The 16017-nt window shown below is 41.2% G+C and overlaps 1 protein-coding gene across 2 annotated transcripts in view; it reads right to left on the bottom strand.

The window, feature by feature from the left end:
* Positions 1–12970, bottom strand: part of GRK7 (G protein-coupled receptor kinase 7) — a 63003-nt gene extending 50033 nt beyond the window's left edge. For both annotated transcript variants that reach the window (XR_007245300.1, XM_048506396.1), the window contains exons 1-2: positions 12232–12970; positions 10316–10753 (exon numbers count right to left, since the gene is read on the bottom strand). Coding sequence is in view for 1 of the 2 variants with exons in the window: in XM_048506396.1 (XP_048362353.1) it covers positions 10316–10753; positions 12232–12834 (1041 nt within the window). In the remaining variant the exon portion in view is untranslated. The remainder of the gene's footprint in view (positions 1–10315; positions 10754–12231) is intronic.
* Between the last annotated feature and the right edge of the window lie 3047 nt (positions 12971–16017).

Below are 16017 nucleotides of genomic sequence, written 5' to 3'. Positions count from 1 at the left end.
GCACTCATTGTAACTACGGCCTGCTCTTTTCCTCTGCATGAACATCGTCATCAAAATGTTTGTTTGTCCTAGTGAATTGGATAGATGGTCCTGTGGATACAGAAGGAAGTATGCATCCTCATCCAGGTGAAGAATTGCTACACAGGACTAATACTAATACTGCACAATACTAATTGCTACACAGGACTAATACTAATACACATGAAGCTGCCTTATACTGAATTGGTGAATTGATCCATCAAGTTCAGGAGTGTCTACCCAGTATTGCCTACTACTGCCTGACTCATTTAACTGGATGTGCTAGAAACTAAACCTGGGACCTTTTGCATTCCGAGCAAATGCTCTACCTCTGATCCATGGTTCCTCGATTAGGTTGAGACCAGAGATTTCAGAGCTCTTCTTCAATAACTTACAGCCCCATTCACACCCGGAGGACACCAAACAAAAATGTGGTGCTGGCCCGCCACTGCCAGGAGGGCTTTTTGGCAGTGGGGAAGAAAGAAACAGCTCTGAATCTACCCACCCACTCCCGCTGGAAAGCCCCATAGGACTAACAGGATTTATCCCACCCAAAGAGTAGCAAAAGTCCAAGGACTGGGGCACTGTGCTCCTGGCCCTTAATCCCGGGAGGGAGCTGACTAACATTATCTCCACCCTGGGAATGCCCTGGCCCACACCTTATGACCCTCTGCAGTCCAGACTTCCAAGTTGTGAGAGGTGGAGCTGAGGGATGGGTGGCCGCTTGTGCATGGGCCACCTCTGCCACAGTAAGTGCCGCAGGGAGGGCAAATGTGCTGGAGCAACGCCATGCCACTCCCTTATGCCCTTTCAGCCCTGCCCATTGGATGGGGCTGTTAGACTGCATTGCATTTCAGAATGCTTCTTTTATGTTTTCAGTATAAGGATCTTGCTTAAGATTATGTTTAGAAACGTTCTATCTATTGACCTATACCACCCACATCTTATAATAGATACTACCAATCAATAGCACTGGGTTTAAAGAAAAACTGTTAAGTCCTAATCAGCTCTAAAAATGCTGGTAAAAAAAATCATATAAACGTGTTTATGATCATTGTGGTTTCGATAGGATTCATATCTTTCAAGGGCCAAGGAATAACTCATCCAGAATCTTAACATATGGACAACCAATATGTTGGTCCAAAACAGCCTGCTATGTTAGGACTAATAAACAATCATTACTTCTATCCAGCACTTCATTGCTGTCCTGAAATTAAAATGTTATATTTCTAAAACATCAAAATAGCCTTTTTGAGATATATACATATACATATAATTTGGTATAGCATAAACACATTATGGGAATTAGTATTGATGGGTAACCAAGTTAGTTTGCAGTAAAAGAGCAAGATTTGGGTCCAGCAGCAGAATAAAGATTTCCAGAGTATAAGCTTTTGAGAATCAAAGCTCTCTTCATCAGATATTTGAAATTCCCACTTGAAAGATTCATGACAGAACTCATTATGGCTCAACACCCACCTCATCCTGCCAGTTAGCTTCCCTATAGGAAGAATTCCCAGTATGATTTTTGCCTTCATCTATCTGAAGAAATGAACTCATATTGGAATAAATGTTATTCTTTGAGGCACCTCTGGGCTTTTGTTATATTTTTCAGAGATGCTTGTCTGTCATCGCTGATACACTTTCAAGAAATCTGAGCTTCCCCTGCAAACAATAGTTTGAAAAATGATGGTTCTAAACAACAGCTTGATCATTGCCTTGAGCACCCAGGGAGGAATGTATATAGACAAGTCAAAATAATTGATAAAGGTTGAGGATGAAATTTCACAGAGTTTCTTTTCTTGTGTAGCCTGCAGTTTATTCTGTTGTGGAGAATAGTGTATTAAACTGTCCAAGAGAAGAACTCTAGAATTGGAGGAAGACCACAATTGGAGGAAGATCATGTAGAGGAAAATATGCCCTCCAACCACAGGTAATATTACGCAGCTGGTCTTCTGTTGATTCTTTCTGAAGTGTTCCTGCGATGTTCTTTCCCTCCATTTTTGGGGTCTGCTATAAAAGGGAGCCATATTTGTGGTAGGGACAGATTCAGATTAATGCTGGCTTTTATGTACTCAAAGCAAAAACAGCTGTTGAATCTTTGCCCCAGTAGGCTTTGGTACAACCATGGATCACTGTTGAACCTAGGATGGTCTAATAAGCTAATTAAACTTGCATAACACTTCCCATGCACTATCTTAAAACTGTTATAATCTGTAGACTAGGGTTTACCATCACACCCAATAAAATCTTTCTTCCCCCTCCACCCACTTTGCTAATCCTGCTGGAAGTCACGTTGAACTTGAAAGTTTGCTTACTACTTTGTGGTCCTAATAAAGAATGTTCTGGGCAAGGAGCCAACATGGTTACTTGCAATTCTAACCCCAAAAGAATTATCTTGACAATAAAGGCCCAAACAAGCTAAATACTTTAAAGCCCATCAATTTCAATGGGGAAATTAACCATACATTTAACATCTTTCTATTAAAACTACTGCTAAAATGTACCCCCTGTTTTCCTTATTCTGGAGAACATATTCCACAGAAGCAATTTAGGAAGTGCTCCTGTTTATGGGTTGATTGTAGCAAGAAATAAAACAACTCCAGTTGCATGCACAGCTTTCTCCTGTGCCCATATAGATACTCCTTCCATGGGAACTACACACATTATTTCAATTGCAGGTTTACAGATACGTTGTTTCTCATTAATAATGTATAATAATGTAGGGAATGTGGCACCCTAGTTTTAACAAATTACAGTTTTGCCATGGTTGTCTGGATTAATTGCCAAGATTCCACAGAAGAACAAGAGCTGGTAGAAGCTGTTTGTGGTACACAGTTGGTGGTGACTGAGCAGGAGTGGAAACAGCAGTGAAATCACTATGGAAAAGTTTGTAAATAGTTGTAAATATTTATATAATTAACACTATCCCATACGTCCTGCTCTTGAAATCTTCACCGTCCCCACACAGTAAGAGTGATGTCACTTTCACAGTTGATGCAAGGATAAAAGAAAGTTAAGAAAATATTCTGCATTTCGCTATTAATGTGTTTTATCGTGATTTTTACGTGACATTATTTTGTAGCCATCACAAATTAGGTTCAAATCAATCACTCCATGACTCATCCACTGTTGGCATATACGTCATATGTACTTGAGATAATCAACAGACCTTGGTTGCAAGAGTTCAGGTTTACAGATGTGGCTTCCTAATACTGCTCTCCTGAAGTTTAAAGAGCACAGGTAGGAAACACACAAGAAGTCACGGGTATGTGTGTTTCATTTCCCTTGTCCATCCCCCCCCCCCTTTACTTTTCTTCCTTGCCTGCCTTTGGCAGTGCCTGCAGACTTGCCCTTTTCTTTGTCTCCCACCCACATAGCAATGTAACCTTTTATGTTTCTCACCTTGGCAGCCTCTCCCCTCAGTCACCCACCGTTTCCAGCTTTTCCTTTCTGCCTTTTTTGCACTTGTCCCCCCCAGCTTCTTTTCTGTTCTTTCTAAACTTTCTTACTGTTTTTAAAGTCATTTTCTCTTTCTCCTTTGGCTTTGCTGACACTAACCAGGAACCCCTGGCAATGTTGGTTGGAAGTTTCCTAGCAACTCCCAAAATGGCTGGTACTGTTTCACAGTGTAATCTAAAGATTTCAGTGACATTCCTTTCTTAAAGAAGCAGGGATTGCAATGATGATTTTAGGGTTTTCTTAGCCCTAAATGTATTTGTTAAACATTTCACATTTTTGACAAATCTGGGGTTTCCCTCAGGCTTGTAGCAAAACACTACCTATCTGTACCTTCACATTCTGATGCTACTGTTCGGAATCAGATAGGATGACTTGTATTCATACATCTGCATATAGTTGATTTGCATGAACAGTTGTTGTATGTGGTTGTCATATTATTGACAATTTTTAATGACTTATCCAAAGCCATCTGGTTTTTTGAAGACATATTTTTACACATATTACATAATCCAATACCAACCATTATGCTACACAGACCTAGTCAAATTGGAGTAATTATTATATTGTAGTTACAAGGTACTTCCCTATATGAAAAAAATGTACCTGACTTGCTTTTTGAACTGAATTTAAAATTCATACAGCAGCTCATAGCGTAATAGCTGCACCCTTATCAAAAGGCAGAGAAGTGGTCATTTCTATTAGATGTAGGCGTATATAAAATACCAATTGTCCAACAATAGTTATTTGTACTCTTCCTATGTGGGACAGTTACTAATATGAACAAATGCATTCCTAATACTAGAACTGACTTTACAATAATACCTTTTTGCCTACTACAATGTTGTCTGCTTGCTCGCCTTTGGGATCAGATCTGTCAGCTCTGTTAATGTGCACTGACCTCCAAAACTCTAAAAATACAGATTTCTAACACAAATTAACAAAGTATTTTGAAGGGGTTTTTCTTTTCTGGAAGGTTTGCTAGATATGGCTCACAGCTGAGGCTTGCTGACTGCCACACCATGAACTGGTTTTTCATGCCACACACAATAAGTACTTTATTCTGTCTGGAAGCTGATGGAAATCGTGTTCCATGAACATCTGGAGGACCAGAATTGGACACCCTTAACATAGGGTAAGGTAGCCTGACCAGCAGGAGGTTGAGTGCTAACTATGAAAGTAATGCTAAGCAGATCTACTCAGAACCCTACTCAGGTATATTCAGTGGAGCTTGTTGCCAGAAAAGTGTTCTTAGGATTGCACTGCTAACCCCTTAAGAACTGGCCTAGATAACATGGATGCAAGTGAGAGCAATTGTGACCGCTCAAGAATGTTCCTTTGTGTGTGCTTGCAGTTGGGAGAACGTGGCTTGGAGAAAAGTTGGAGGAGGGATGAGAGAGGTAGAGAAGAGATAAAGCATAATTTACCATACTCCCTGGCCCACTCTTTTGAAATATCTGTTATACTTACATCCAGCCTCTGTTCCATTGTGGAACTCTAGGTAGTACACATGGGGCCTGAAAAGTCTCCTGTCTATGTGTTAGCCCTTTCAACATGGCTAATCCACACTTGCTGTAGCTTTGGCATGCTTTCATAACTCAAACCTGGTCACTGCACAATTTCACCCCAAACAAAAAACAAAAACAGCCAAGAAAAGCCAAAAGGTATAAAAAGAACAGAATGGAACTGATTTGCTTCTTCAGTTGCATAGCCACTTCAAGGCTTAATTAATTAGCCATTAATTTATTTTCTTAGCTGCACTGATAGAGTCAGAAGGGTGAGCCTGATAAAACATAAGTAGAGTTTAAAGCTGGGTTGGATGTCTCATTACTGAAAATATGTTGTTTCAGAGATGTAACAAAAGTGCCAGAATACTGAAACTTAAAACATTTTCCCCTTCTTAGCTTTGCCCAGATCAAAGCAAGTGCAACTGTTCAGTATGTGACTTGGTTAAGGACACCTTCTATGATTTACCTTAATGCTGGACCTATATTTATCCCCAAAGAAAAGATGCCTTGTTTTACTTTTCTATTACTTTTCTACTTTACTTTTTACATTTGCTTTGCTATTTTCTTCAGCCTGGATTTAGAAAAAAACAGATTCTTTCCTTGTTTCCTTCCAGTTCCTTCTTCTACAGAAGCAGGCACCACACCACTACCCCTTTCCCAGTCTCCTACTACACCAAGATGAATTTATTCACCTTGGAGGGCAAAAGTTAGTACAACTTCATATGTTCTGTCTCTCACAAAAGACTTCTACATGGTGATACTTTCCTGTGGAAATCCCACTATTGCTGCAATGCTGTTGCAGACTGGAAGTGGGGCTTGCAGGTAGCAGGTTTGCTTGCATTTTTAATCTGCTGCAGTACAGACAGTGGTCACTCCCTCCACCACATTCCACCAGGGGTTTTTTCAAGGCAACACATAATTATATGGGTATACTGATATGCTAGTTACTAGTGAAAACAAAAACTTCAAAAAGCCCCCTCCAGAGGTGTGAAGGGTGGTTGCAGTAGGGAACTGGATCAGAGGAAATGGCTATAGTGTGACTGGGAAAACTTTTCCTGCTCAACAGCAGCCGCCAAGGTTTGGCTGTGAATTCTCCCAAAACTTTACACCAATGCAGGTTTTGGAAAGGCCAGAAAAAAGCTGTGGAAGGTCCAGGAGATAATGAATGCACTGTGATGCTGTGTGGAAGTAAGGAACAACCTTTCCCCATCCCCACACACGGAAACAGTGACAAATAATCTGTGGCCCTTTCCCCACTTTCCTTAAGCCCCGTGCTACTCTCCTCAAGTAGCGCGGGGTCCAGCTGCCTTCCCCACTTCAGGGGCGGCGAGAACACAGCTGCCCCGATGCTGCCTCTCTCCCGCCCCCTTGACGCGCGGAATTCCTGGCGCCTTTTGAAATGGCGCCTTTTGACGACCCCGCACAGAGCGCGGGGTCGTGGGGAAGCCAGGGCGCATGCCAGGAATTGCCCGCAGCAAACCTCGGGCAAAGGTGAGTGGGGAAAGGGCCTGTGTAGAAAAGGTGTGATCCACCCCTTCCTACACTCCCACCAAATACCTGCCACTCACCATGAAACAATGCTTTACAATGGCATTGAAAACCTGCCGGCATTGCATTTCCACTTCAGACCAAGCCAGAGCCTTACCCCAGCAGTTTAGATACACAGTGATGGCGAACCTTTGGCACTCCAGATGTTATGGACTACAATTCCCATCAGCCCCTGCCAGCATGCTGGCCAATTGGCCATGCTGGCAGGGGCTGATGGGGATTGTAATCCATAACATCTGGAGTGCCAAAGGTTCGCCACCACAGCACTACATTATTAAACTTCAGTACCACATGTGAAAGATTTCTCCAGACCACAAAGACATTGTATTACATATTCTGTCATCTGGTTGTTTGAATGTGGGGTTCCTCCAAATTCATAGAGTTGGACAAATAACCAGATAAAGGTAACTTAGGCTCATTCCGCACATGCAGAATAATGCACTTTCAAACTGCTTTCAGTGCTCTTTAAAGCTGTGTGGAATAGCAAAATCCACTTGCAAACAGTTGTGAAAGTGGTTTGAAAACGCATTATTTTGCATGTGCGGAAGGGGCCTTAGAGACTGACGATTGGTCTATCAGATTCAGTATGGTCAAGTCTAATTGGCAACACTTCTTCAGGTTCTCAGTAGAGGTCTTCCCTCTCACCTACTATCAGCCCCTTGTAACTGGAGATGCCAGGAATTAAACATGAGACCTGCATGCGAAGCAGATGTTTTGCCACTGAACCATATTCCCTCCACTGACTGGTGGGTTCTCTTTCTGGGCCTTTTCTCAGCTACTATTTCTGCAGGAAAACAACTTTTAGCTAATTAAATTATCACACAGATTATAGTGTCCACTAGTGCCATAACAAGTTGTTTTCACTATTGAGACTGTTGTTGCTGTTTCCACAAGTACAGTGAGCCATCTGAGAAGTTGTGATGGAAAAACCTTGGTGACTGCTGTTTGCCACCATTTTTTTTCCATTCCCTACATGAAATGTACTTTACTATGACAGGCTGCAGACATAAAACCTGCAAGAGTAATTCTAAGTCTATACTGCTGCTATCACTAAGCCCTCTAGGAAGATGTCTGGTTTTTATCCTACTGCCATGGAAACATCTCGAACAATGTCAAATGGAAAAGAAAATGTTACATAATTTAACATCACGATAGTTGTAAAATTTGGATTCGTTCTAAGCAGCACATGGGGTGAATGCCCCTACTTGTCCATTCAAGTAATGTTGCAGCTATTGGCAACTTAGGCTGCTATCTCATGGGGATTTTTTTCCTGAACTGAACACCACATTTCCCTGTATTTTTTTTAAAAAAAACTTTCACATGACATTGTACACTTTCCAAGCATGATTTGTGGGGCTCCTGGGGCTTTCAGCTCTGAGCTGAGGCAAAAGAAAACCTCCTTTGTTCAATCTCAAAGGAGCAAGTGCAGGGTTGATGGAATCTCCCAATCTTGGCAGAACTTAGCTCTACCTTCTACTGTTGATGGCTGCCAGCATCCCCAAGCCGCCCAGAGACAGCTGCTCCAGCTTGGTGGGGGCACTGACAACCGTCTAGAAATGGTAAGGGGTTGGCCTTGGCATGTTCATCAATGTAGGAGTCCCTTCTTCAGGATTCATTCACTTGTATACTATAATATATACTAGGATTTATTCCCATTATGAAAGGAGTGTTTCTGTTATGCCCAGATCAAACCATACATTCACTCCAAAGCTTGGACTAGACAATGGTTAGCAAAAACCTGCATAAGATAATGCATTCTGACATTTCTTGTAATGGATATTTGGGGATTTTTATGTAATTAAAATACTTTTGCCATTCCATAAATTTGAACTACTCATTCACTAGATTTAACAGTTATGAATTAATTGTAATTTGAAGTAGTCAATTCCTAACAGCAGTTTCACAAGAAAAATACACAAGAAAGGTACATAGGATAATATAAATATGGGACGTATGTTTCTTCCAGCATTTGGGTCTGCCCTGTATGCAAGCCAGGAGAAGAATTCTAGCAAGTGGGTTTTCAATAGTTTGTTAATTGTAATAATTTTATACTGTTTTATGATCTTACTTTGTGAGTTCCTGAGCAGTTTTGTAGAAAAGTGACATATGCATTTTTAAATCTGCCTTGTCAACTCTGATCAGATGAAATATTGGTATAAAAGTATTTGAAATTTGTAAAAGAAAATGTATTTTGTTGCCATATACAGTGAGCAGCAAAGTAATATTACCTGCAGTGACTATGAACTGACCCTTCTTTAACCCATCTTAATGGCAGTTTTGCAAGAAGAGCATACGAAAGAACGTGCATTGCATAACAGTGACAAAATGCTGAGAGGTACATTGGATAATCAGATGTATGTACCACATTTTGATTATTCCAGATCACCTCTCTTGTCTAAGATCTGAAACATGATGTATTCTATTTATTTAAACACATGAATTTCATATAAACACATGAATTTTCCTTACGCAACTGCCACTGAGACAGGATCAGTTTATGATCAGCACAAATATTAATATACTACACATTTCAAAGTAAAAATGGACAACTGGTTCTCTTCTTGTTGTTTGGAGATGGAAAGATATACAACAATGAAGTTTCACAGATCTTGGAACTCCGTGCTCTTTTACTAAGAAGCTGGCTCGTTGGTGTCACGAGGGGTTACTGTTGTTCTCTGACAGGATATCAGAGCTAGGCAGAGGATATTGAACGGTATGTAGTTTTGCCTCTCAGAATTCATTGCTCCCCTTGTGGTCAGTGTTACTTTATTTGAAGTTAGAATGAAATTTGTTCTTAAATCTGCCTGAGATTAGTATTACTTTTAACATGTGATTATCTTTTAACGTTTGATTATCTGATCTATTGGACCCTTTTGTTGTTATGCACTTTCTCCTGCTTGTTCACATTTTGATTTGGAATGTGCAGGTGGATCTGGGGCAGGTGGACTTGTGAAAGACTTGGTGTCTGGATTGTAGCACTACGCTTTTAAAAATAAAACCTTAAAGGAATTAATTCTTTGCAACATGGGGCACAAATTAGATACCAGAGAGTTTAAAAAATATGTATAAGCATTCATAGAACAATGGCATCTACTCATTAATTATTGGAATAAAGTTCATAGAGTAAGTAATGCACAACAAGAGATCTTATCTTTCCATGTGGCTAGCAGACTTTATCAGTGATACAGGTTGTTTTACCTGTCCTTTTTGAAATCTGATGATGGAAGATATTTAAGTTGTCTGTATACTCGCAGATTTGTATATTTCTAAATGAAGTGGGTTTTTTTTTTTAAAGTGGAGCACAAATGAGATGGAAATTTCCTGCAAGATGGATTGAAGTGAGTGGTAGAGCAATTGCACTGGTCCGGTTAATGTCACTGAAGATTGCACAGATTTTTTTTTTCTATTCAATTGTGACCTCAGTAACTAGAAAGAACATGAACACTAATGCTCATCTCATAGCACCACCTTCTTTGTTGTAGGCCTTAACTGCCCTTTCTATCGACAGAAAACATTTGGATGGCTTAAACCCTCAAAAGAATATTTGTTTTTGTTAGGTATGTATTTTTATAGAACAGGCACACCAGCCTGGTATCTGTACAGCACAGCCAGATAGTTCATTAACCAAATCCTCTTACCACCTGTCATTTAGAATGAAATGACTACATAAGGTCCTTAGTGAAGAACAAATTGTAAGGAAGTAAAGCCTGGGCTCAGTGCATTTGGAAATAGTACAGTCTCATCTGCCAATACATTCTGCCCTACAGTGAACTCTCACTTACTCTTTGGGTGATGGGCTTGTCATCCTTCATTTTTACCGCCAAGCCAAGATCAGACAACCTGCAATTGCCATGGTCATCCAAGAGAACGTTCTCTGGTTTCATATCCCTGTAGACGACATTGATGGAGTGAAGGTGCAGTGTGCCACAAGTGATCTGAGCTGAGTAGTAGATGACCCTATCCATCTTCAGTCCTTTTTCCCCCACATTGTAAATGTGAAATCTAAGATCTCCTCCATTCATGAGGGTCATCACCAGACATAGGTAAGTTTTGGACTGGTAAGCATAAGCCAGTGAGACTATGAAACGACTGTTGACTTTCTCAAGGATCTGCTTCTCCAGCAGAGCCATCTTTTCACCACATTTCTTCTTCAGTCTTTTTTTATCCAGCTTCTTGCAGGCATACATTTTGCCAGTGTTTTTCACCTGGATAGCACAAACCTAAAGCAGCAAGAGAAAAGGAATGGAGCCCATGTAAGCTAGCAACTGGAGACAGCAATGTCTCTTATCACCACATCATATTGCAACACCTATTTGCTTCAGTTGTGGCTAATACTTATTTACAATGTCATCCCTAATGGCTCTTTCCTGGAAGTAAGGAGAAGACCTGCTTAGGTTTGCTCTCTAACCATCTTAGCAAGGGCCATGCAATGGCTGATTGCTTAATATGCTGTGTACACTGCTGGAACTGTGTGCGCTGTTGGAACTCTACCTATTGATGGACGACCAGTTAGGATCAGTGGCAACAGACCTGTATAGCCGCCTAAAGGCCATGGTAAAGTGGTTGAGATTGAGCTGGCTGAAACATAATCCTCTAAGATGGAGGTCTGGTGGCTGAGTTGGACCAGACTAGGAGGGTGGCTACAGTTACCAGCTCTTGAAGGGGTGCAATCAGATAAGAAGAATTAGTTGTTATACCCCACTTTTCTCTACTTCTAAAGGGTCTAAAAGCAGCTTACAATCAACCACCTTCACTTCCTCTCCCCACAACAAACACCTTGTGGGATAGGTATGACTGGGAGAGTTCAGAGACTGATTAACCAAAGGTCATGAGTAGAAGTGGGGAAACAAAGCTGGTTCACCAGATTAGAATCCATGGTTCATGTGGAGGAGTGAGGAATCAAACCCAGCTCTTCAGATTAGAGTCCACCACTCTTAACCACTATACCATGCTGGCCAACACCATCTGTCTGGGAGTCTGGATCTTGGATTTGTTGCTGACCATGGAATAGCAAGTCTCAATGTTATCAGGATGGTTTGTTATCCCCTGTGCCATGCTTGGCAATAAGCTCTCACCCTGTCTTGCTCCAACTTGGCCACAGTGATCCATGCAACAGTCACCTCTAGGCTGGTTTACTGTAACTCGCTCTACATAGGTCTGCCCCAGAGACTATTCCAGAAGCTTCAATTGGTACCAAATGCAGCTGTGCAGGACCTAACAAAGACTGCTTGAAGAGTTTCCGTTAAACCAATTCTGCACCAACTGCAATGGTTGCCAATATGCTTCTGGATCAGATTCAAGGTGCTGGTTTTAACCTTTAAACCTGGGATGTCTAAACATGGTCTGGGATCCTCAAGCCTACAGGACCACCTCTACTGCTGTGTTCCCCCAAAGATGCTTTGTTCTAGTTCTCTAAATTTACTGGAAGAGCCTGGCCCCAGAATAGCCCAATTGTTCAAGGGCAGAACTTTTTTTGTTATGGCCTATTCCTGGTGGAATCTTCTGTCTGAGTAAATGAGGGCCCTGCAGGATCTGGCCCAGTTCCATAGGGGATGCAAGACAGAAATTTTCCACCAGGTACATGGTTGAGGACTTTCGGCTACTCAGTTATTGAAATGTAAATGAAATTATACTCACTGCGTTGCTAAGACTCAACTACTGGCATGCTATACAGAAAGATTTAAAAGTTAGTCCTTACCTCGCCAAAACCTCCCTTGCCTAATGTTCGGAACTCCTCAAAATTTTTCTCACTTACAGGTTGCTTTTCGAAAGCTTTCCATTGCAAGAACTTTTCAAAAAAAATGCTGGTCTGGAATTCTTCAAAGGGTTTTCCTCTAAGAAAGGCCTTTGCTTCTTCCATAGCTAATACCATGACATTTTCAAAATCATTCTTACTCGCCGCCTGGCACTTTTTGTCCAAATCTGGATTGAGAAATTTCAAGTAGCTATTGCTGCCATTTTTCAGGTACATGTTGACCAGACCTTCGAGGATGCTACTCTTGACGTTATCCTCTGCCACTTCCCAGCTTTCTGCTTCATCCAAAAACTCACTGATCAGCAAATATTCAGGAACAGACTCCAAAAATTCCTTGAAAAACTTTTTACTAATGGGCTGGTTTTCACAGATGTCCTCATACTCCATGGTAATGGAATTTTTGAGTTCAGCGAATTCGTTGATCTTTGGTAGTGCAAGGCTCTTGCGCCTTTTCTGTATTTCCTTGTTGTCAGCATCTTTACTTTTCCTGGCTTCTAGATATGCTGTGTTGGCAATCAAGTTATCCAGTCCCCCCATGTCACACATTTTGGTGATCTATTAGCGTGGCAGAACCAAGCTGGGGCAAAACCACTGTGTAAGCCCTGGTATGGCTTGCCTTGTTCCACTGTCTGGATATGTGTGTGGGCTCCAAAGAAATGCTTGGGAGAGTGACATTAAATACCTCTCAAGGATTTTTCACTAAGTACCTTTAGGTTATGTACCATTTGTGGAAAGCAGCTCTTAAGAGGTTTCTCTCTAAGGAGCTTTGGTTTACTATCTATAGCTGAATGAATGACATCCCAGGAAAACCTGCTCCTGGCTACCAATGCTTAGTATGCACTTCTCAACACAAACTGCTCCCGAACTGCCAAGCATGCTACACCTCTTATATCACCTTGAGCCCAGGATCTATCCTCTGTATACACAGACACCCTGTTTCTTCAAAGAACCATTATCATCTCCTGGCCTTCACCCATGGCAACTTTAACTGCAGCAACAGTCTTTGAAAGTGGCTTTCAAAAGGAAAATGATGTACTATTACTCTACGTTGACAGTCTTCACTTTAATTGGGGCCATTAGCTGAGGAGACAGATTAAGAGGGAGTAACTGGGATTGATAACCTGTGTATACCACGGTAATCATGGGTAAAAACTCTCAAACGAAAAGGCAATTTACAATTAACAATGTACAATTGCATTTTATTAATAACTATTGAAAAAAAAAGAAATATATTTTAGGCAATGGGCACACACATGCATTTGCATACAAGGACCAAGAGTAAAAAAGGTGGATAGAGTTTCAGGGATAGGTGATAGTTATCAGTCTTGAAGGGAGGTCTACTGCAAGCAGCGCTGAAGAAGAAACCAACCAGCATTTCCAGGAGCTAAACAACGAGCCCCTACACAAGTGGGTGCACCTGCAGATTCAGAACACACACACTATGGATAGTCCAGAGGCAGTATGAGGCAAGCTGGCAGGAAAGTCACAGACAAAGAATTGATACACAGTGTGTGACAGACTTCCCTCTGTGATACACCTCTGAAGATGCCAGCCACAGATGCAGGCAAAACGTTAGTAACAAGATCCACCAGATCATGGCCACAAAGCCCGGAAAACCCACCAGAACCAAAAGAATTGACTGCTTTTCCACCAGTAGGATAGGAGAAGCTCAATGAATTGCGAGGACTATTCCCTTGAATATCAGTTGATTGGTGGGATGGCTGTAGATAGGATAATTTAATGGTCTGCTCAGAGTGCTGATTAAATCACCTTAGGGTGATACAATCGAGATTAGCAAGCCTCACTGTCTAGCAAGGCAAACCTTAGGACCAGGGGAAAAACTCAGCTGCCAACTGCCTTCCTGCCTTGGCTTGACACACAAGATGGATCCCAAAATTCACTGAGAGGCATCCATTTTGTGGGGAGCAATGTCTTGCTCTTATGCCAGTCTTCAGTTCCCATGTTTTTATGCACCCTTAAGCAGGAGGAAGGGTCCGGCTGCTTACAATATTTTCTGCATTATTCTTTGCTACAATACGTAGCTATTCAAAATCACATTTCTCACGGTGATGTAAAAAAAAATGCTATTCAAAATCACATTTCTCACGGTGATGTCAAAAAACAGTTAGAGGAAAGAACTAGGACAAAGTGAGATTTAAATAATTATTCAGTTCTATAATCTAAAGCTTATTTCTTCATCCAGATCATACCCACAGCAAGTAAGTTTCATGAGCAGCATTTATTATTAAAACATTTGCTGCTGTCATACGCAGCTCTTAAAAAACACACACACAAATTGCCTTAGACAAAGAGCAAACAAAAAATGACCATCACTCTCTAAATAAGAATGATTCCACATATAATCAAAACAATATGGAGGAATAAGAAATCCAAAGCTGCTTACAAGGTATTCTTTAAACTTCCATATTGTTTTTATTGCCCAACGACAACTTTCAATATAATCCTAAAACTGCTTTCTTAGGAGTAAACTGAGTAGTCCTGATTAAATCTGCATAGGCTTGCTTCCTTACAAGACAGTCCTAAGAGCACATTCCTGGCCACAAGCCCAAATTATTAAAATTGGACTTACTCCAACCTGTTCAAGATTACTCTCCAAGCACATATGCTGAGAATACTAGCTTGCACTGTTACAGTATACCCCTAAACAGAGTTGTACCATTGTAAATCCATCATAGTCAATATGCTCAGAAGAGTAGAACTCCAATTAGGACTACCAAGGCTCAGAACTGAGTTCTTTCATTCCAATAAACTAATGGACCACTTGTGACCTACTTCATTATAAAAGATTGCTGTGATTTATTCTACTGGTGCTTGCTAGATGCGTGAAAGCCAAAAAACAAAAACACAACTGCATCCTCCTGTGGAGTTTTAGCCTAGGAACGGCCCTTTTCTGCAGCATCGATTTATGCCACCAAAAATGTGCTTCCCGGGAGAGAAACCAATTTTCTCCTTCTCCCCCAGCCCTCGCACGGCTGATTGCCTCTTTGGAGGCAACACCACAGTGCTGTTCCCAGCTACTGCTTTATCATACACCCCCACTTTAGATTGGGCTGTTAATCCTATTTGGACAAAGGACAATTCAGTTTGGATCAGACCATCTTCAGTCATGGAACTTCAGTGCACTACCAGATGCTTCATGGAGGTGGGACTATATTGTACATGCTATGACTGGTGAAAGTAGCCACTGACATCAGAGATGGGGATATGTGTGGTACTGGATAAATCAGATGGCATTCTTAAAAAGGAGGATACGGTCCAATCCTTTTTAGCATAAATGTCTGGGCACTAGGGATTTTCACTTGCCTTCAGTTTTCAGTGTAAATTTGGTCCACAGGAAGTTAAGGACTCCTTAAACTTCTTGTTACAAGGAATTCTGCACATGCTGTATAGATGCTACAGCATAAAGTGTGTGTAGCTTAGTTAGTTCAACAATATTGATGTTTATTTGAATATATTTGCACTGTTGTTGCTGGGTGCTTTTTCTTTTTGCCTTTTTTCACCCCTTTCTGAACCCAATCACCCTTTCAAAATCAGTCTTTTTAGGAGGACATTTTTTGGTCTCACTCAGTACGATCTATTTCTCTGGAATATGTCTCTTAAAGGAGCAGCAGTGGTGTAGGAGGTTAAGAGCTCGTGTATCTAATCTGGAGGAACCGGGTTTGATTCCCAGCTCTGCCGCCTGAGCTGTGGAGGCTTATCTGGGGAATT

This window comes from Sphaerodactylus townsendi, linkage group LG08 (genome assembly GCF_021028975.2).
Source record: "Sphaerodactylus townsendi isolate TG3544 linkage group LG08, MPM_Stown_v2.3, whole genome shotgun sequence".
In the NCBI taxonomy this organism is placed as follows: Eukaryota; Metazoa; Chordata; class Lepidosauria; order Squamata; family Sphaerodactylidae; genus Sphaerodactylus; species Sphaerodactylus townsendi.
Note: the sequence above shows the minus strand (reverse complement) of the source record. Positions and strands in the feature narration are given on the sequence as shown.